The sequence below is a fragment of the Amphiura filiformis genome, chromosome 9, assembly GCF_039555335.1.
Source record: "Amphiura filiformis chromosome 9, Afil_fr2py, whole genome shotgun sequence".
Classification (NCBI taxonomy): domain Eukaryota; kingdom Metazoa; phylum Echinodermata; class Ophiuroidea; order Amphilepidida; family Amphiuridae; genus Amphiura; species Amphiura filiformis.
In genome coordinates, this window is record NC_092636.1 from 3,457,586 (window position 1) to 3,481,103 (window position 23,518).

The following is a 23,518-nucleotide window of genomic DNA, read 5'->3' on the forward strand; positions in this document are numbered from 1 at the left end:
TATCATTCAGTCCGACTCACCATAAAAAGGTACGCGAGTCAGATTAACACATTCACAATAGGCCAACATTATATGTGACCGTACACCACGAATAAGCCGTAAATTCCGCCCGGTCATTTTTTTAATTTCATGTTTTGAAAATATATATCATAAGCTTTAAAATGGTATATCATTTGACTTCAACCGATATCCAGAGGCGTGGTTATGGTTTGTTGAACTTTGCTCCTTTGACAAAACAGTATACCTTTCCGGTTCTACATGTGTCTCCTTGCTGGTAATAAATATTAAACAGTCATAGTTGGCGGTCAATTCAAATCATCCCTAACGAGGTTCAGGAATGTCCTCTCATTGTTGGTTATACATACCTAGACAAAATACAATGCTTTGTAACCACCACTTGAACAGGATATAGCCAAAGCAAACAAAGACTTAAGATTATTAAAATTCTGTAGACATGGGTAGAAGAGTATGTTTATCCCCTTCAACAATATGATTATTGATTGGTTTAAAAGGTGTTTGACTAGCGCTCTCAAAATCAGATACATGTAGCACTAACTTGACGTACCTATAAATACGACCTTCATGCACATTTTACACTGTAACTCAGAATACAATTTAGGACATTTAAGGCTCATTCGTGGTGTACGGTCACATACAACCGTATTCAAACAAGGGTAAAATAACATGAACATGCTCAAATGAACAAATAGTACAGTATATACGGAGGGGTTACCGTGCGGTTTCCCCAGAACTTTAACCAAAAGCTTCCGTTTATGGTCCTATGACACATTTAAGGTGTTACAAAACATCCCCTGTACTCTGGAGCTATTCCACAATCCCGGAAAAAATGTGTTCGAACACCCACTGTAATTCCCATGTTCTTCTTAGCATAGTGCGCACGCTATATGAGTCACTGGAAACTAAAATTATAATAGTGTTGTCTCAATGTTCATCTTAAGCATGCCCCTCCCCTTCCCCACCAAACAATGTTGGGAGAAGATAGGGTAAACATGAGCATATTGGGCATGTCAACATTGTACAGGGGTAGAAGGGGGACCATTTCCAATAAGGCATTAAAGGTGTTCGAACAAATATTTCTAAGATTGTCTGAGGAATTCCAAAATCAGTGTTTGCTACTTCATATTAGGGTTCACAACTTCAGAACCAGTAGTGCGATTGAAATAAAACGTATACATGTTAATTTATATATACTAAGGAACATAGGGAATAAAAAATATTACATCACATTCACAAATATTTCAGGGATCGGTCACTTTAAACATATATTTTCATCAAATTTTGACTAAGTTAAGTCGAATAAGACGTAGAATACCTTATACATAGCCCCAAACATTTTAAAACATATCAATTTGGATAGTTAAAAAGTTGACAATCTTTTGGAAAATCATTCACCATCTTTTATGTTTGCTATGACACTAAGGGAACCGTCAAGCAAACATCACACGGATGTGGGATGCAAATGTATCATTGTTATCTGCAGTAGATAGCAAAATAATGCAACGAACTCTACCAACCTATGTACATTGCTTTGCCAAACTTCTCCTTCCAAACCAGTAATTCCCGACCCCACGAAAGTACACCTCAAAGAATTCAAGCAAAGACAAAGAAAAAGAAAAAGAAATCATTAAAGACCACCCCCTAAAAAAAATATAAAAGAAACAAAGAAAGGAAACCAAATCAAAATAGCAAAGAAAATACAAAATAGAAATAAAAGAAGATAAAACGAACAATCACACTTAAAAGAAAACCATGAATTAAAAAAAGAAGGAAGAATAAAAGTAACAACAAGTGCAAATGTCACTTGCAAGTCAATATTTTTCAAGTTCAAGACCAATTGCACATTAAAAGACACACATGCGCAATGTATAAGACAACTCAATTTTAACTGACATATTCAATGATTGGTATGCAAGTTCAGGGTTATTTCATGATTGTCATTATTTTGATTGGAATAAAAGAAAATATAGACGCTTCAAAAATGCTGTTTTCCGATTAAACAAACACTGATCATTATGAGCATGATAGATAATGACCTTTATTATTAGGCCTATATGCAATCTCACATGGGCAAAGTTCATTAAAAACATGATTTGCCTTGTCTCTTCTGTGGGTATAATTATGTACACTGAAAGTGTGAAACCCTATTCATGGTAAAGGTGAATCGTTGCTCATCTCCCCATTGAAAACACATAGTGTGCACGGTTGACCACAAAACATAAAGAAGAATAGGATTTACTATTCTATTATATGGTAAATCGATGCATATGCGTGCTTGTCTATGTGTGTAAATCATTATGATTTACCATTTGACCATCCTAACCATGGTGTATTTAAAATGTTTAATGAACACAATTTCACACATTAGGCTGATTTTCTTGAATATTGGTCAAGTAATGTTTTTATTATAAACAAATTTTAAAACAATAAATTTGGGTATCCGGTGCGTATCTCTCTCTTCCTATAACTCGCTCTCTCTCTCCCTCGTTCTCGATGCCCCCCCGAATTTATCATACAGTGGTACTGTGTGAAATTTAGATAAATAAAATTGAATTTACGAGTAATGTTCATTTTTTATTTTTAGCTGAAAATAAAATTTTAATTCCTCCTCTTAATTTATTATATCATTATATACATATGCGCAATTAACATAGCACATAAACCATTAAGGCCTATATTTGTGTGTATAAAACACTATATTAAATCTATGGTAACTGACCGCTATCCAAATATTCATTGATTTCCTCCATATTTTGTGAGATGATAGCAAATCATATTTCTGACATGTGTACCAAATTGCATTAAGATCGATGGTGTAACTGCAGAGTTATTGCCCAAAAACTAAAATCAGATGATTTTGCTAAGCGATTTTGTAGACAATCCCGGAAAAATGTGTTCGAACACCCACTGTAATTCCCATGTTCTTCTTAGCATAGTGCGCACGCTATATGAGTCACTGGAAACTAAGAATTATAATAGTGTTGTCTCAATGTTCATCTTAAGCATGCCCCTCCCTTTCCCCACCAAACAATGTTGGGAGAAGATAGGGTAAACATGAGCATATTGGGCATGTCAACATTGTACAGGGGTAGAAGGGGGACCATTTCCAATAAGGCATTAAAGGTGTTCGAACAAATATTTCTAAGATTGTCTGAGGAATTCCAAAATCAGTGTTTGCTACTTCATATTAGGGTTCACAACTTCAGAACCAGTAGTGCGATTGAAATAAAACGTATACATGTTAATTTATATATACTAAGGAACATAGGGAATAAAAATATTACATCACATTCACAAATATTTCAGGGATCGGTCACTTTAAACATATATTTTCATCAAATTTTGACTAAGTTAAGTCGAATAAGACGTAGAATACCTTATACATAGCCCCAAACATTTTAAAACATATCAATTTGGATAGTTAAAAAGTTGACAATCTCTTTGGAAAATCATTCACCATCTTTTATGTTTGCTATGACACTAAAGGGAACCGTCAAGCAAACATCACACGGATGTGGGATGCAAATGTATCATTGTTATCTGCAGTAGATAGCAAAATAATGCAACGAACTCTACCAACCTATGTACATTGCTTTGCCAAACTTCTCCTTCCAAACCAGTAATTCCCGACCCCACGAAAGTACACCTCAAAGAATTCAAGCAAAGACAAAGAAAAAGAAAAAGAAATCATTAAAGACCCCCCCTAAAAAAAATATGAAAGAAACAAAGAAAGGAAACCAAATCAAAATAGCAAAGAAAATACAAAATAGAAATAAAAGAAGATAAAACGAACAATCACACTTAAAAGAAAACCATGAATTAAAAAAGAAGGAAGAATAAAAAGTAACAACAAGTGCAAATGTCACTTGCAAGTCAATATTTTTCAAGTTCAAGACCAATTGCACATTAAAAGACACACATGCGCAATGTATAAGACAACTCAATTTTAACTGACATATTCAATGATTGGTATGCAAGTTCAGGGTTATTTCATGATTGTCATTATTTTGATTGGAATAAAAGAAAATATAGACGCTTCAAAAATGCTGTTTTCCGATTAAACAAACACTGATCATTATGAGCATGATAGATAATGACCTTTATTATTAGGCCTATATGCAATCTCACATGGGCAAAGTTCATTAAAAACATGATTTGCCTTGTCTCTTCTGTGGGTATAATTATGTACACTGAAAGTGTGAAACCCTATTCATGGTAAAGGTGAATCGTTGCTCATCTCCCCATTGAAAACACATAGTGTGCACGGTTGACCACAAAACATAAAGAAGAATAGGATTTACTATTCTATTATATGGTAAATCGATGCATATGCGTGCTTGTCTATGTGTGTAAATCATTATGATTTACCATTTGACCATCCTAACCATGGTGTATTTAAAATGTTTAATGAACACAATTTCACACATTAGGCTGATTTTCTTGAATATTGGTCAAGTAATGTTTTTATTATAAACAAATTTTAAAACAATAAATTTGGGTATCCGGTGCGTATCTCTCCTTCCTATAACTCGCTCTCTCTCTCCCTCGTTCTCGATGCCCCCCCCCCCGAATTTATCATACAGTGGTACTGTGTGAAATTTAGATAAATAAAATTGAATTTACGAGTAATGTTCATTTTTTATTTTTAGCTGAAAATAAAATTTTAATTCCTCCTCTTAATTTATTATATCATTATATACATATGCGCAATTAACATAGCACATAAACCATTAAGGCCTATATTTGTGTGTATAAAACACTATATTAAATCTATGGTAACTGACCGCTATCCAAATATTCATTGATTTCCTCCATATTTTGTGAGATGATAGCAAATCATATTTCTGACATGTGTACCAAATTGCATTAAGATCGATGGTGTAACTGCAGAGTTATTGCCCAAAAACTAAAATCAGATGATTTTGCTAAGCGATTTTGTAGACAATCCCGGAAAAATGTGTTCGAACACCCACTGTAATTCCCATGTTCTTCTTAGCATAGTGCGCACGCTATATGAGTCACTGGAAACTAAGAATTATAATAGTGTTGTCTCAATGTTCATCTTAAGCATGCCCCCTCCCCTTTCCCCACCAAACAATGTTGGGAGAAGATAGGGTAAACATGAGCATATTGGGCATGTCAACATTGTACAGGGGTAGAAGGGGGACCATTTCCAATAAGGCATTAAAGGTGTTCGAACAAATATTTCTAAGATTGTCTGAGGAATTCCAAAATCAGTGTTTGCTACTTCATATTAGGGTTCACAACTTCAGAACCAGTAGTGCGATTGAAATAAAACGTATACATGTTAATTTATATATACTAAGGAACATAGGGAATAAAAAATATTACATCACATTCACAAATATTTCAGAGATCGGTCACTTTAAACATATATTTTCATCAAATTTTGACTAAGTTAAGTCGAATAAGACGTAGAATACCTTATACATAGCCCCAAACATTTTAAAACATATCAATTTGGATAGTTAAAAGTTGACAATCTTTTTGGAAAATCATTCACCATCTTTTATGTTTGCTATGACACTAAGGGAACCGTCAAGCAAACATCACACGGATGTGGGATGCAAATGTATCATTGTTATCTGCAGTAGATAGCAAAATAATGCAACGAACTCTACCAACCTATGTACATTGCTATGCCAAACTTCTCCTTCCAAACCAGTAATTCCCGACCCCACGAAAGTACACCTCAAAGAATTCAAGCAAAGACAAAGAAAAAGAAAAAGAAATCATTAAAGACACCCCTAAAAAAATATGAAAGAAACAAAGAAAGGAAACCAAATCAAAATAGCAAAGAAAATACAAAATAGAAATAAAAGAAGATAAAACGAACAATCACACTTAAAAGAAAACCATGAATTAAAAAAGAAGGAAGAATAAAAAGTAACAACAAGTGCAAATGTCACTTGCAAGTCAATATTTTTCAAGTTCAAGACCAATTGCACATTAAAAGACACACATGCGCAATGTATAAGACAACTCAATTTTAACTGACATATTCAATGATTGGTATGCAAGTTCAGGGTTATTTCATGATTGTCATTATTTTGATTGGAATAAAAGAAAATATAGACGCTTCAAAAATGCTGTTTTCCGATTAAACAAACACTGATCATTATGAGCATGATAGATAATGACCTTTATTATTAGGCCTATATGCAATCTCACATGGGCAAAGTTCATTAAAAACATGATTTGCCTTGTCTCTTCTGTGGGTATAATTATGTACACTGAAAGTGTGAAACCCTATTCATGGTAAAGGTGAATCGTTGCTCATCTCCCCATTGAAAACACATAGTGTGCACGGTTGACCACAAAACATAAAGAAGAATAGGATTTACTATTCTATTATATGGTAAATCGATGCATATGCGTGCTTGTCTATGTGTGTAAATCATTATGATTTACCATTTGACCATCCTAACCATGGTGTATTTAAAATGTTTAATGAACACAATTTCACACATTAGGCTGATTTTCTTGAATATTGGTCAAGTAATGTTTTTATTATAAACAAATTTTAAAACAATAAATTTGGGTATCCGGTGCGTATCTCTCACTTCCTATAACTCGCTCTCTCTCTCCCTCGTTCTCGATGCCCCCCGAATTTATCATACAGTGGTACTGTGTGAAATTTAGATAAATAAAATTGAATTTACGAGTAATGTTCATTTTTTATTTTTAGCTGAAAATAAAATTTTAATTCCTCCTCTTAATTTATTATATCATTATATACATATGCGCAATTAACATAGCACATAAACCATTAAGGCCTATATTTGTGTGTATAAAACACTATATTAAATCTATGGTAACTGACCGCTATCCAAATATTCATTGATTTCCTCCATATTTTGTGAGATGATAGCAAATCATATTTCTGACATGTGTACCAAATTGCATTAAGATCGATGGTGTAACTGCAGAGTTATTGCCCAAAAACTAAAATCAGATGATTTTGCTAAGCGATTTTGTAGACAATCCCGGAAAAAATGTGTTCGAACACCCACTGTAATTCCCATGTTCTTCTTAGCATAGTGCGCACGCTATATGAGTCACTGGAAACTAAGAATTATAATAGTGTTGTCTCAATGTTCATCTTAAGCATGCCCCTCCCCTTTCCCCACCAAACAATGTTGGGAGAAGATAGGGTAAACATGAGCATATTGGGCATGTCAACATTGTACAGGGGTAGAAGGGGGACCATTTCCAATAAGGCATTAAAGGTGTTCGAACAAATATTTCTAAGATTGTCTGAGGAATTCCAAAATCAGTGTTTGCTACTTCATATTAGGGTTCACAACTTCAGAACCAGTAGTGCGATTGAAATAAAACGTATACATGTTAATTTATATATACTAAGGAACATAGGGAATAAAAATATTACATCACATTCACAAATATTTCAGGGATCGGTCACTTTAAACATATATTTTCATCAAATTTTGACTAAGTTAAGTCGAATAAGACGTAGAATACCTTATACATAGCCCCAAACATTTTAAAACATATCAATTTGGATAGTTAAAAAGTTGACAATCTTTTTGGAAAATCATTCACCATCTTTTATGTTTGCTATGACACTAAGGGAACCGTCAAGCAAACATCACACGGATGTGGGATGCAAATGTATCATTGTTATCTGCAGTAGATAGCAAAATAATGCAACGAACTCTACCAACCTATGTACATTGCTTTGCCAAACTTCTCCTTCCAAACCAGTAATTCCCGACTCAACGAAAGTACACCTCAAAGAATTCAAGCAAAGACAAAGAAAAAGAAAAAGAAATCATTAAAGACCCCCCCCCTAAAAAAAATATGAAAGAAACAAAGAAAGGAAACCAAATCAAAATAGCAAAGAAAATACAAAATAGAAATAAAAGAAGATAAAACGAACAATCACACTTAAAAGAAAACCATGAATTAAAAAAGAAGGAAGAATAAAAAGTAACAACAAGTGCAAATGTCACTTGCAAGTCAATATTTTTCAAGTTCAAGACCAATTGCACATTAAAAGACACACATGCGCAATGTATAAGACAACTCAATTTTAACTGACATATTCAATGATTGGTATGCAAGTTCAGGGTTATTTCATGATTGTCATTATTTTGATTGGAATAAAAGAAAATATAGACGCTTCAAAAATGCTGTTTTCCGATTAAACAAACACTGATCATTATGAGCATGATAGATAATGACCTTTATTATTAGGCCTATATGCAATCTCACATGGGCAAAGTTCATTAAAACATGATTTGCGTTGTCTCTTCTGTGGGTATAATTATGTACACTGAAAGTGTGAAACCCTATTCATGGTAAAGGTGAATCGTTGCTCATCTCCCCATTGAAAACACATAGTGTGCACGGTTGACCACAAAACATAAAGAAGAATAGGATTTACTATTCTATTATATGGTAAATCGATGCATATGCAGTGTTTGCTTGTCATGTGTGTAAATCATTATGATTTACCATTTGACCATCCTAACCATGGTGTATTTAAAATTTTTAATGAACATAATTTCACACATTAGGCTGATTTTCTTGAATATTGGTCAAGTAATGTTTTTATTATAAACAAATTTTAAAACAATAAATTTGGGTATCCGGTGCGTATCTCTCCTTCCTATAACTCGCTCTCTCTCTCCTCGTTCTCGATGCCCCCCGAATTTATCATACAGTGGTACTGTGTGAAATTTAGATAAATAAAATTGAATTTACGAGTAATGTTCATTTTTTATTTTTAGCTGAAAATAAAATTTTAATTCCTCCTCTTAATTTATTATATCATTATATACATATGCGCAATTAACATAGCACATAAACCATTAAGGCCTATATTTGTGTGTATAAAACACTATATTAAATCTATGGTAACTGACCGCTATCCAAATATTCATTGATTTCCTCCATATTTTGTGAGATGATAGCAAATCATATTTCTGACATGTGTACCAAATTGCATTAAGATCGATGGTGTAACTGCAGAGTTATTGCCCAAAAACTAAAATCAGATGATTTTGCTAAGCGATTTTGTAGACAATCCCGGAAAAAATGTGTTCGAACACCCACTGTAATTCCCATGTTCTTCTTAGCATAGTGCGCACGCTATATGAGTCACTGGAAACTAAGAATTATAATAGTGTTGTCTCAATGTTCATCTTAAGCATGCCCCTCCCTTTCCCCACCAAACAATGTTGGGAGAAGATAGGGTAAACATGAGCATATTGGGCATGTCAACATTGTACAGGGGTAGAAGGGGGACCATTTCCAATAAGGCATTAAAGGTGTTCGAACAAATATTTCTAAGATTGTCTGAGGAATTCCAAAATCAGTGTTTGCTACTTCATATTAGGGTTCACAACTTCAGAACCAGTAGTGCGATTGAAATAAAACGTATACATGTTAATTTATATATACTAAGGAACATAGGGAATAAAAAATATTACATCACATTCACAAATATTTCAGGGATCGGTCACTTTAAACATATATTTTCATCAAATTTTGACTAAGTTAAGTCGAATAAGACGTAGAATACCTTATACATAGCCCCAAACATTTTAAAACATATCAATTTGGATAGTTAAAAGTTGACAATCTTTTGGAAAATCATTCACCATCTTTTATGTTTGCTATGACACTAAGGGAACCGACAAGCAAACATCACACGGATGTGGGATGCAAATGTATCATTGTTATCTGCAGTAGATAGCAAAATAATGCAACGAACTCTACCAACCTATGTACATTGCTTTGCCAAACTTCTCCTTCCAAACCAGTAATTCCCGACCCCACGAAAGTACACCTCAAAGAATTCAAGCAAAGACAAAAAAAAAAAAAAAGAAATCATTAAAGCCGCCCCCCCCCACAAAAAATATGAAAGAAACAAAGAAAGGAAACCAAATCAAAATAGCAAAGAAAATACAAAATAGAAATAAAAGAAGATAAAACGAACAATCACACTTAAAAGAAAACCATGAATTAAAAAAGAAGGAAGAATAAAAAGTAACAACAAGTGCAAATGTCACTTGCAAGTCAATATTTTTCAAGTTCAAGACCAATTGCACATTAAAAGACACACATGCGCAATGTATAAGACAACTCAATTTTAACTGACATATTCAATGATTGGTATGCAAGTTCAGGGTTATTTCATGATTGTCATTATTTTGATTGGAATAAAAGAAAATATAGACGCTTCAAAAATGCTGTTTTCCGATTAAACAAACACTGATCATTATGAGCATGATAGATAATGACCTTTATTATTAGGCCTATATGCAATCTCACATGGGCAAAGTTCATTAAAAACATGATTTGCCTTGTCTCTTCTGTGGGTATAATTATGTACACTGAAAGTGTGAAACCCTATTCATGGTAAAGGTGAATCGTTGCTCATCTCCCCATTGAAAACACATAGTGTGCACGGTTGACCACAAAACATAAAGAAGAATAGGATTTACTATTCTATTATATGGTAAATCGATGCATATGCGTGCTTGTCTATGTGTGTAAATCATTATGATTTACCATTTGACCATCCTAACCATGGTGTATTTAAAATGTTTAATGAACACAATTTCACACATTAGGCTGATTTTCTTGAATATTGGTCAAGTAATGTTTTATTATAAACAAATTTTAAAACAATAAATTTGGGTATCCGGTGCGTATCTCTCCTTCCTATAACTCGCTCTCTCTCTCCCTCGTTCTCGATGCCCCCCCGAATTTATCATACAGTGGTACTGTGTGAAATTTAGATAAATAAAATTGAATTTACGAGTAATGTTCATTTTTTATTTTTAGCTGAAAATAAAATTTTAATTCCTCCTCTTAATTTATTATATCATTATATACATATGCGCAATTAACATAGCACATAAACCATTAAGGCCTATATTTGTGTGTATAAAACACTATATTAAATCTATGGTAACTGACCGCTATCCAAATATTCATTGATTTCCTCCATATTTTGTGAGATGATAGCAAATCATATTTCTGACATGTGTACCAAATTGCATTAAGATCGATGGTGTAACTGCAGAGTTATTGCCCAAAAACTAAAATCAGATGATTTTGCTAAGCGATTTTGTAGACAATCCCGGAAAAATGTGTTCGAACACCCACTGTAATTCCCATGTTCTTCTTAGCATAGTGCGCACGCTATATGAGTCACTGGAAACTAAGAATTATAATAGTGTTGTCTCAATGTTCATCTTAAGCATGCCCCCTCCCCTTTCCCCACCAAACAATGTTGGGAGAAGATAGGGTAAACATGAGCATATTGGGCATGTCAACATTGTACAGGGGTAGAAGGGGGACCATTTCCAATAAGGCATTAAAGGTGTTCGAACAAATATTTCTAAGATTGTCTGAGGAATTCCAAAATCAGTGTTTGCTACTTCATATTAGGGTTCACAACTTCAGAACCAGTAGTGCGATTGAAATAAAACGTATACATGTTAATTTATATATACTAAGGAACATAGGGAATAAAAAATATTACATCACATTCACAAATATTTCAGGGATCGGTCACTTTAAACATATATTTTCATCAAATTTTGACTAAGTTAAGTCGAATAAGACGTAGAATACCTTATACATAGCCCCAAACATTTTAAAACATATCAATTTGGATAGTTAAAAAGTTGACAATCTTTTGGAAAATCATTCACCATCTTTTATGTTTGCTATGACACTAAGGGAACCGTCAAGCAAACATCACACGGATGTGGGATGCAAATGTATCATTGTTATCTGCAGTAGATAGCAAAATAATGCAACGAACTCTACCAACCTATGTACATTGCTTTGCCAAACTTCTCCTTCCAAACCAGTAATTCCCGACCCCACGAAAGTACACCTCAAAGAATTCAAGCAAAGACAAAGAAAAAGAAAAAGAAATCATTAAAGACCCCCCCTAAAAAAAATATGAAAGAAACAAAGAAAGGAAACCAAATCAAAATAGCAAAGAAAATACAAAATAGAAATAAAAGAAGATAAAACGAACAATCACACTTAAAAGAAAACCATGAATTAAAAAAGAAGGAAGAATAAAAAGTAACAACAAGTGCAAATGTCACTTGCAAGTCAATATTTTTCAAGTTCAAGACCAATTGCACATTAAAAGACACACATGCGCAATGTATAAGACAACTCAATTTTAACTGACATATTCAATGATTGGTATGCAAGTTCAGGGTTATTTCATGATTGTCATTATTTTGATTGGAATAAAAGAAAATATAGACGCTTCAAAAATGCTGTTTTCCGATTAAACAAACACTGATCATTATGAGCATGATAGATAATGACCTTTATTATTAGGCCTATATGCAATCTCACATGGGCAAAGTTCATTAAAAACATGATTTGCCTTGTCTCTTCTGTGGGTATAATTATGTACACTGAAAGTGTGAAACCCTATTCATGGTAAAGGTGAATCGTTGCTCATCTCCCCATTGAAAACACATAGTGTGCACGGTTGACCACAAAACATAAAGAAGAATAGGATTTACTATTCTATTATATGGTAAATCGATGCATATGCGTGCTTGTCTATGTGTGTAAATCATTATGATTTACCATTTGACCATCCTAACCATGGTGTATTTAAAATGTTTAATGAACACAATTTCACACATTAGGCTGATTTTCTTGAATATTGGTCAAGTAATGTTTTTATTATAAACAAATTTTAAAACAATAAATTTGGGTATCCGGTGCGTATCTCTCCCTTCCTATAACTCGCTCTCTCTCTCCCTCGTTCTCGATGCCCCCCCCCCCCCCCCGAATTTATCATACAGTGGTACTGTGTGAAATTTAGATAAATAAAATTGAATTTACGAGTAATGTTCATTTTTTATTTTTAGCTGAAAATAAAATTTTAATTCCTCCTCTTAATTTATTATATCATTATATACATATGCGCAATTAACATAGCACATAATCCATTAAGGCCTATATTTGTGTGTATAAAACACTATATTAAATCTATGGTAACTGACCGCTATCCAAATATTCATTGATTTCCTCCATATTTTGTGAGATGATAGCAAATCATATTTCTGACATGTGTACCAAATTGCATTAAGATCGATGGTGTAACTGCAGAGTTATTGCCCAAAAACTAAAATCAGATGATTTTGCTAAGCGATTTTGTAGACAATCCCGGAAAAATGTGTTCGAACACCCACTGTAATTCCCATGTTCTTCTTAGCATAGTGCGCACGCTATATGAGTCACTGGAAACTAAGAATTATAATAGTGTTGTCTCAATGTTCATCTTAAGCATGCCCCCTCCCCTTTCCCCACCAAACAATGTTGGGAGAAGATAGGGTAAACATGAGCATATTGGGCATGTCAACATTGTACAGGGGTAGAAGGGGGACCATTTCCAATAAGGCATTAAAGGTGTTCGAACAAATATTTCTAAGATTGTCTGAGGAATTCCAAAATCAGTGTTTGCTACTTCATATTAGGGTTCACAACTTCAGAACCAGTAGTGCGATTGAAATAAAACGTATACATGTTAATTTATATATACTAAGGAACATAGGGAATAAAAAATATTACATCACATTCACAAATATTTCAGGGATCGGTCACTTTAAACATATATTTTCATCAAATTTTGACTAAGTTAAGTCGAATAAGACGTAGAATACCTTATACATAGCCCCAAACATTTTAAAACATATCAATTTGGATAGTTAAAAAGTTGACAATCTTTTGGAAAATCATTCACCATCTTTTATGTTTGCTATGACACTAAGGGAACCGTCAAGCAAACATCACACGGATGTGGGATGCAAATGTATCATTGTTATCTGCAGTAGATAGCAAAATAATGCAACGAACTCTACCAACCTATGTACATTGCTTTGCCAAACTTCTCCTTCCAAACCAGTAATTCCCGACCCCACGAAAGTACACCTCAAAGAATTCAAGCAAAGACAAAGAAAAAGAAAAAGAAATCATTAAAGAAAAAAACTAAAAAAAATATGAAAGAAACAAAGAAAGGAAACCAAATCAAAATAGCAAAGAAAATACAAAATAGAAATAAAAGAAGATAAAACGAACAATCACACTTAAAAGAAAACCATGAATTAAAAAAGAAGGAAGAATAAAAAGTAACAACAAGTGCAAATGTCACTTGCAAGTCAATATTTTTCAAGTTCAAGACCAATTGCACATTAAAAGACACACATGCGCAATGTATAAGACAACTCAATTTTAACTGACATATTCAATGATTGGTATGCAAGTTCAGGGTTATTTCATGATTGTCATTATTTTGATTGGAATAAAAGAAAATATAGACGCTTCAAAATGCTGTTTTCCGATTAAACAAACACTGATCATTATGAGCATGATAGATAATGACCTTTATTATTAGGCCTATATGCAATCTCACATGGGCAAAGTTCATTAAAAACATGATTTGCCTTGTCTCTTCTGTGGGTATAATTATGTACACTGAAAGTGTGAAACCCTATTCATGGTAAAGGTGAATCGTTGCTCATCTCCCCATTGAAAACACATAGTGTGCACGGTTGACCACAAAACATAAAGAAGAATAGGATTTACTATTCTATTATATGGTAAATCGATGCATATGCGTGCTTGTCTATGTGTGTAAATCATTATGATTTACCATTTGACCATCCTAACCATGGTGTATTTAAAATGTTTAATGAACACAATTTCACACATTAGGCTGATTTTCTTGAATATTGGTCAAGTAATGTTTTTATTATAAACAAATTTTAAAACAATAAATTTGGGTATCCGGTGCGTATCTCTCCTTCCTATAACTCGCTCTCTCTCTCCCTCGTTCTCGATGCCCCCCGAATTTATCATACAGTGGTACTGTGTGAAATTTAGATAAATAAAATTGAATTTACGAGTAATGTTCATTTTTATTTTTAGCTGAAAATAAAATTTTAATTCCTCCTCTTAATTTATTATATCATTATATACATATGCGCAATTAACATAGCACATAAACCATTAAGGCCTATATTTGTGTGTATAAAACACTATATTAAATCTATGGTAACTGACCGCTATCCAAATATTCATTGATTTCCTCCATATTTTGTGAGATGATAGCAAATCATATTTCTGACATGTGTACCAAATTGCATTAAGATCGATGGTGTAACTGCAGAGTTATTGCCCAAAACTAAAATCAGATGATTTTGCTAAGCGATTTTGTAGACAATCCCGGAAAAATGTGTTCGAACACCCACTGTAATTCCCATGTTCTTCTTAGCATAGTGCGCACGCTATATGAGTCACTGGAAACTAAGAATTATAATAGTGTTGTCTCAATGTTCATCTTAAGCATGCCACCTCCCCTTTCCCCACCAAACAATGTTGGGAGAAGATAGGGTAAACATGAGCATATTGGGCATGTCAACATTGTACAGGGGTAGAAGGGGGACCATTTCCAATAAGGCATTAAAGGTGTTCGAACAAATATTTCTAAGATTGTCTGAGGAATTCCAAAATCAGTGTTTGCTACTTCATATTAGGGTTCACAACTTCAGAACCAGTAGTGCGATTGAAATAAAACGTATACATGTTAATTTATATATACTAAGGAACATAGGGAATAAAAAATATTACATCACATTCACAAATATTTCAGGGATCGGTCACTTTAAACATATATTTTCATCAAATTTTGACTAAGTTAAGTCGAATAAGACGTAGAATACCTTATACATAGCCCCAAACATTTTAAAACATATCAATTTGGATAGTTAAAAAGTTGACAATCTTTTTGGAAAATCATTCACCATCTTTTATGTTTGCTATGACACTAAGGGAACCGTCAAGCAAACATCACACGGATGTGGGATGCAAATGTATCATTGTTATCTGCAGTAGATAGCAAAATAATGCAACGAACTCTACCAACCTATGTACATTGCTTTGCCAAACTTCTCCTTCCAAACCAGTAATTCCCGACCCCACGAAAGTACACCTCAAAGAATTCAAGCAAAGACAAAGAAAAAGAAAAAGAAATCATTAAAGACCCCCCCCTACAAAAAAAAATATGAAAGAAACAAAGAAAGGAAACCAAATCAAAATAGCAAAGAAAATACAAAATAGAAATAAAAGAAGATAAAACGAACAATCACACTTAAAAGAAAACCATGAATTAAAAAAGAAGGAAGAATAAAAAGTAACAACAAGTGCAAATGTCACTTGCAAGTCAATATTTTTCAAGTTCAAGACCAATTGCACATTAAAAGACACACATGCGCAATGTATAAGACAACTCAATTTTAACTGACATATTCAATGATTGGTATGCAAGTTCAGGGTTATTTCATGATTGTCATTATTTTGATTGGAATAAAAGAAAATATAGACGCTTCAAAAATGCTGTTTTCCGATTAAACAAACACTGATCATTATGAGCATGATAGATAATGACCTTTATTATTAGGCCTATATGCAATCTCACATGGGCAAAGTTCATTAAAAACATGATTTGCCTTGTCTCTTCTGTGGGTATAATTATGTACACTGAAAGTGTGAAACCCTATTCATGGTAAAGGTGAATCGTTGCTCATCTCCCCATTGAAAACACATAGTGTGCACGGTTGACCACAAAACATAAAGAAGAATAGGATTTACTATTCTATTATATGGTAAATCGATGCATATGCGTGCTTGTCTATGTGTGTAAATCATTATGATTTACCATTTGACCATCCTAACCATGGTGTATTTAAAATGTTTAATGAACACAATTTCACACATTAGGCTGATTTTCTTGAATATTGGTCAAGTAATGTTTTTATTATAAACAAATTTTAAAACAATAAATTTGGGTATCCGGTGCGTATCTCTCCCGTCCTATAACTCGCTCTCTCTCTCCCTCGTTCTCGATGCCCCCCCGAATTTATCATACAGTGGTACTGTGTGAAATTTAGATAAATAAAATTGAATTTACGAGTAATGTTCATTTTTTATTTTTAGCTGAAAATAAAATTTTAATTCCTCCTCTTAATTTATTATATCATTATATACATATGCGCAATTAACATAGCACATAAACCATTAAGGCCTATATTTGTGTGTATAAAACACTATATTAAATCTATGGTAACTGACCGCTATCCAAATATTCATTGATTTCCTCCATATTTTGTGAGATGATAGCAAATCATATTTCTGACATGTGTACCAAATTGCATTAAGATCGATGGTGTAACTGCAGAGTTATTGCCCAAAAACTAAAATCAGATGATTTTGCTAAGCGATTTTGTAGACAATCCCGGAAAAAATGTGTTCGAACACCCACTGTAATTCCCATGTTCTTCTTAGCATAGTGCGCACGCTATATGAGTCACTGGAAACTAAGAATTATAATAGTGTTGTCTCAATGTTCATCTTAAGCATGCCCCCTCCCCTTTCCCCACCAAACAATGTTGGGAGAAGATAGGGTAAACATGAGCATATTGGGCATGTCAACATTGTACAGGGGTAGAAGGGGGACCATTTCCAATAAGGCATTAAAGGTGTTCGAACAAATATTTCTAAGATTGTCTGAGGAATTCCAAAATCAGTGTTTGCTACTTCATATTAGGGTTCACAACTTCAGAACCAGTAGTGCGATTGAAATAAAACGTATACATGTTAATTTATATATACTAAGGAACATAGGGAATAAAAAATATTACATCACATTCACAAATATTTCAGGGATCGGTCACTTTAAACATATATTTTCATCAAATTTTGACTAAGTTAAGTCGAATAAGACGTAGAATACCTTATACATAGCCCCAAACATTTTAAAACATATCAATTTGGATAGTTAAAAGTTGACAATCTTTTGGAAAATCATTCACCATCTTTTATGTTTGCTATGACACTAAGGGAACCGTCAAGCAAACATCACACGGATGTGGGATGCAAATGTATCATTGTTATCTGCAGTAGATAGCAAAATAATGCAACGAACTCTACCAACCTATGTACATTGCTTTGCCAAACTTCTCCTTCCAAACCAGTAATTCCCGACCCCACGAAAGTACACCTCAAAGAATTCAAGCAAAGACAAAGAAAAGAAAAAGAAATCATTAAAGACCCCCTAAAAAAAAAATATGAAAGAAACAAAGAAAGGAAACCAAATCAAAATAGCAAAGAAAATACAAAATAGAAATAAAAGAAGATAAAACGAACAATCACACTTAAAATAAAACAAAAAAAAAAAAAAGAAGGAAGAATAAAAAAGTAACAACAAGTGCAAATGTCACTTGCAAGTCAATATTTTTCAAGTTCAAGACCAATTGCACATTAAAAGACACACATGCGCAATGTATAAGACAACTCAATTTTAACTGACATATTCAATGATTGGTATGCAAGTTCAGGGTTATTTCATGATTGTCATTATTTTGATTGGAATAAAAGAAAATATAGACGCTTCAAAAATGCTGTTTTCCGATTAAACAAACACTGATCATTATGAGCATGATAGATAATGACCTTTATTATTAGGCCTATATGCAATCTCACATGGGCAAAGTTCATTAAAAACATGATTTGCCTTGTCTCTTCTGTGGGTATAATTATGTACACTGAAAGTGTGAAACCCTATTCATGGTAAAGGTGAATCGTTGCTCATCTCCCCATTGAAAACACATAGTGTGCACGGTTGACCACAAAACATAAAGAAGAATAGGATTTACTATTCTATTATATGGTAAATCGATGCATATGCGTGCTTGTCTATGTGTGTAAATCATTATGATTTACCATTTGACCATCCTAACCATGGTGTATTTAAAATGTTTAATGAACACAATTTCACACATTAGGCTGATTTTCTTGAATATTGGTCAAGTAATGTTTTTATTATAAACAAATTTTAAAACAATAAATTTGGGTATCCGGTGCGTATCTCTCCCTTCCTATAACTCGCTCTCTCTCTCCCTCGTTCTCGATGCCCCCCCCCCCGAATTTATCATACAGTGGTACTGTGTGAAATTTAGATAAATAAAATTGAATTTACGAGTAATGTTCATTTTTTATTTTTAGCTGAAAATAAAATTTTAATTCCTCCTCTTAATTTATTATATCATTATATACATATGCGCAATTAACATAGCACATAAACCATTAAGGCCTATATTTGTGTGTATAAAACACTATATTAAATCTATGGTAACTGACCGCTATCCAAATATTCATTGATTTCCTCCATATTTTGTGAGATGATAGCAAATCATATTTCTGACATGTGTACCAAATTGCATTAAGATCGATGGTGTAACTGCAGAGTTATTGCCCAAAAACTAAAATCAGATGATTTTGCTAAGCGATTTTGTAGACAATCCCGGAAAAAATGTGTTCGAACACCCACTGTAATTCCCATGTTCTTCTTAGCATAGTGCGCACGCTATATGAGTCACTGGAAACTAAGAATTATAATAGTGTTGTCTCAATGTTCATCTTAAGCATGCCCCTCCCTTTCCCCACCAAACAATGTTGGGAGAAGATAGGGTAAACATGAGCATATTGGGCATGTCAACATTGTACAGGGGTAGAAGGGGGACCATTTCCAATAAGGCATTAAAGGTGTTCGAACAAATATTTCTAAGATTGTCTGAGGAATTCCAAAATCAGTGTTTGCTACTTCATATTAGGGTTCACAACTTCAGAACCAGTAGTGCGATTGAAATAAAACGTATACATGTTAATTTATATATACTAAGGAACATAGGGAATAAAAAATATTACATCACATTCACAAATATTTCAGGGATCGGTCACTTTAAACATATATTTTCATCAAATTTTGACTAAGTTAAGTCGAATAAGACGTAGAATACCTTATACATAGCCCCAAACATTTTAAAACATATCAATTTGGATAGTTAAAAAGTTGACAATCTTTTGGAAAATCATTCACCATCTTTTATGTTTGCTATGACACTAAGGGAACCGTCAAGCAAACATCACACGGATGTGGGATGCAAATGTATCATTGTTATCTGCAGTAGATAGCAAAATAATGCAACGAACTCTACCAACCTATGTACATTGCTTTGCCAAACTTCTCCTTCCAAACCAGTAATTCCCGACCCCACGAAAGTACACCTCAAAGAATTCAAGCAAAGACAAAGAAAAAGAAAAAGAAATCATTAAAGACCCCCTAAAAAAAATATGAAAGAAACAAAGAAAGGAAACCAAATCAAAATAGCAAAGAAAATACAAAATAGAAATAAAAGAAGATAAAACGAACAATCACACTTAAAAGAAAACCATGAATTAAAAAAGAAGGAAGAATAAAAAGTAACAACAAGTGCAAATGTCACTTGCAAGTCAATATTTTTCAAGTTCAAGACCAATTGCACATTAAAAGACACACATGCGCAATGTATAAGACAACTCAATTTTAACTGACATATTCAATGATTGGTATGCAAGTTCAGGGTTATTTCATGATTGTCATTATTTTGATTGGAATAAAAGAAAATATAGACGCTTCAAAAATGCTGTTTTCCGATTAAACAAACACTGATCATTATGAGCATGATAGATAATGACCTTTATTATTAGGCCTATATGCAATCTCACATGGGCAAAGTTCATTAAAAACATGATTTGCCTTGTCTCTTCTGTGGGTATAATTATGTACACTGAAAGTGTGAAACCCTATTCATGGTAAAGGTGAATCGTTGCTCATCTCCCCATTGAAAACACATAGTGTGCACGGTTGACCACAAAACATAAAGAAGAATAGGATTTACTATTCTATTATATGGTAAATCGATGCATATGCGTGCTTGTCTATGTGTGTAAATCATTATGATTTACCATTTGACCATCCTAACCATGGTGTATTTAAAATGTTTAATGAACACAATTTCACACATTAGGCTGATTTTCTTGAATATTGGTCAAGTAATGTTTTTATTATAAACAAATTTTAAAACAATAAATTTGGGTATCCGGTGCGTATCTCTCCTTCCTATAACTCGCTCTCTCTCTCCCTCGTTCTCGATGCCCCCCCGAATTTATCATACAGTGGTACTGTGTGAAATTTAGATAAATAAAATTGAATTTACGAGTAATGTTCATTTTTTATTTTTAGCTGAAAATAAAATTTTAATTCCTCCTCTTAATTTATTATATCATTATATACATATGCGCAATTAACATAGCACATAAACCATTAAGGCCTATATTTGTGTGTATAAAACACTATATTAAATCTATGGTAACTGACCGCTATCCAAATATTCATTGATTTCCTCCATATTTTGTGAGATGATAGCAAATCATATTTCTGACATGTGTACCAAATTGCATTAAGATCGATGGTGTAACTGCAGAGTTATTGCCCAAAAACTAAAATCAGATGATTTTGCTAAGCGATTTTGTAGACAATCCCGGAAAAATGTGTTCGAACACCCACTGTAATTCCCATGTTCTTCTTAGCATAGTGCGCACGCTATATGAGTCACTGGAAACTAAGAATTATAATAGTGTTGTCTCAATGTTCATCTTAAGCATGCCCCTCCCCTTTCCCCACCAAACAATGTTGGGAGAAGATAGGGTAAACATGAGCATATTGGGCATGTCAACATTGTACAGGGGTAGAAGGGGGACCATTTCCAATAAGGCATTAAAGGTGTTCGAACAAATATTTCTAAGATTGCAGATCAAAGTCAACACAGCGATCAAATTTCAAACTAGATCTAGCTATAGACCTGAACCTAGCCGTATACACCAATCCGAGAAGCATTTACTGTATTTGGCCCTCTATTGACGGCAACACGGATGTACCAGAGCGGGAGATTTAATTCGTAATTCAATACTCATGATTGTGTATTGAATATCACTGTTGTGTACAATTCCCGGGTACAATTCTTTATAGCACACAATAAATAATGGATGGAACCCCCGACCTCGGGACACCGCAGTTTTATATCGGGGACACCGCAGTAATGGCGAAGTCGGATAGGTGTATAGCCGTTGAACCCTATTAGGTATTTCACTGTTAATTTGTACGAGAAGTAGCATTTTCAAGATATTTCGTAAATGTCCGGTAGTAAACCTTAACGACCTTTGACCACAAATTGGAGTTTAACTTTGGTGCGCCAGCTAAGGTCAATGCATGTGTGTAAGTCCCAACTCTGCCATTTTTAACTTGATATTGTTGTTGGAGCTCTCAGTGTGAAGATACAATTACAAATATAGCAGCAAACTTAGATCACTCCTCTGATTAGTCATCGAAGATTGATCATTGTATTATTTAGTACCCAGCTTCTGCATAGCTAATCAGTGGAGTGATCTAAGTTTGCTCCTACATTTTGTGCGAGAAGTATCATTTTAAAGATATTTCATACATGACACCTTAATGACCTTTGACTTCAAATCGGAGAAGAAGAAGAAGCAGAAGAAGAAGGAGAAGGAGAAGAAGAAGAAGTCCTGAGTATTACAAAATACTACAAACAACTTCACTGCGCCTACGTGCATCCCACGGGTTGTGATGACGCAATCACGCAATAGTTTCCTCTCCTCATTCCCACCTTCTTTCTCTTGCAGTCGCTCAAAAGCCCTTCGGCCGTTAGGGTAAAGTAACCACTATCGAAACTCCATATAGGATCCATTATTTATAGAATCCATTATTATACTCCATTATAATAGGCTTAATTAAGTTGAACTGGCCCGAGTACTACCAAATACTACAAACAACTTCACTGCGCCTGCGTGCACGGGGTGTGATGACGCAGTCACCCCAAGTAATATATAAGTATGCTTTCGGTGGCCCGGCCAGCAAAGTGTGTAAGTGGCTTAGTGTCGGCGACCTAGTGCTTGGCATGCGAGGGTTCTCGGGTTCGAATCCCACCGGAGGTAACAACCTCTTTGTTTCTACTCTTTATTCCCTCTTTCTTTCCCTTCCAGTCGCCATATAGTCCTTCGGGTGTTAGGGTTAATCGAAACTTCATAATAGGCTTAACCCTAACAGGCCTGTGTACTACAAAATGCTACAAACATCCTCACTGCGACGGGATGGTATGACACAATCACCGTAAATAATATACCGTAAAACCTCGTCTACAAGCACATAGAGTGCTTTTGATGAAAGCTCAATTAATCCAGACGCCATCCATTGACAAAATTATATTATGGAGTTTGAGCAAGTTAATTACTGATACAAACATAATACAAACAGGTACTATTGAAAGACCAATCTATTGTATTGGCATATTTACGACTGTCTCGTTTTAATTTAGCTTTCATTAAAAAAACCACTATATGCTTGTCGACGAGGTTTTACGGTATAGGCACGCTTTCGGTGGCCCGGCCAGCGAAAAACCAGTAAGTGAAGAGCTTATTTCCAAACCGTGTTAAGTCCACCCACCTTCAAAATTGAGATTTTGATGAAAATGGGTAGTGAGTAACTAGGGCTATCCAGCAATGTGTG

General features: G+C 34.0%; 1 protein-coding gene across 1 annotated transcript in view; it reads right to left on the bottom strand.

Moving 5' to 3' along the window:
- Window positions 1-202: 202 nt before the first annotated feature.
- Window positions 203-23,518, bottom strand: part of LOC140160460 (zonadhesin-like) — a 75,334-nt gene continuing 52,018 nt past the window's right edge. The window contains exon 12 of the mRNA XM_072183696.1: window positions 203-271. Coding sequence (XP_072039797.1) covers window positions 203-271 — 69 coding nt within the window. The remainder of the gene's footprint in view (window positions 272-23,518) is intronic.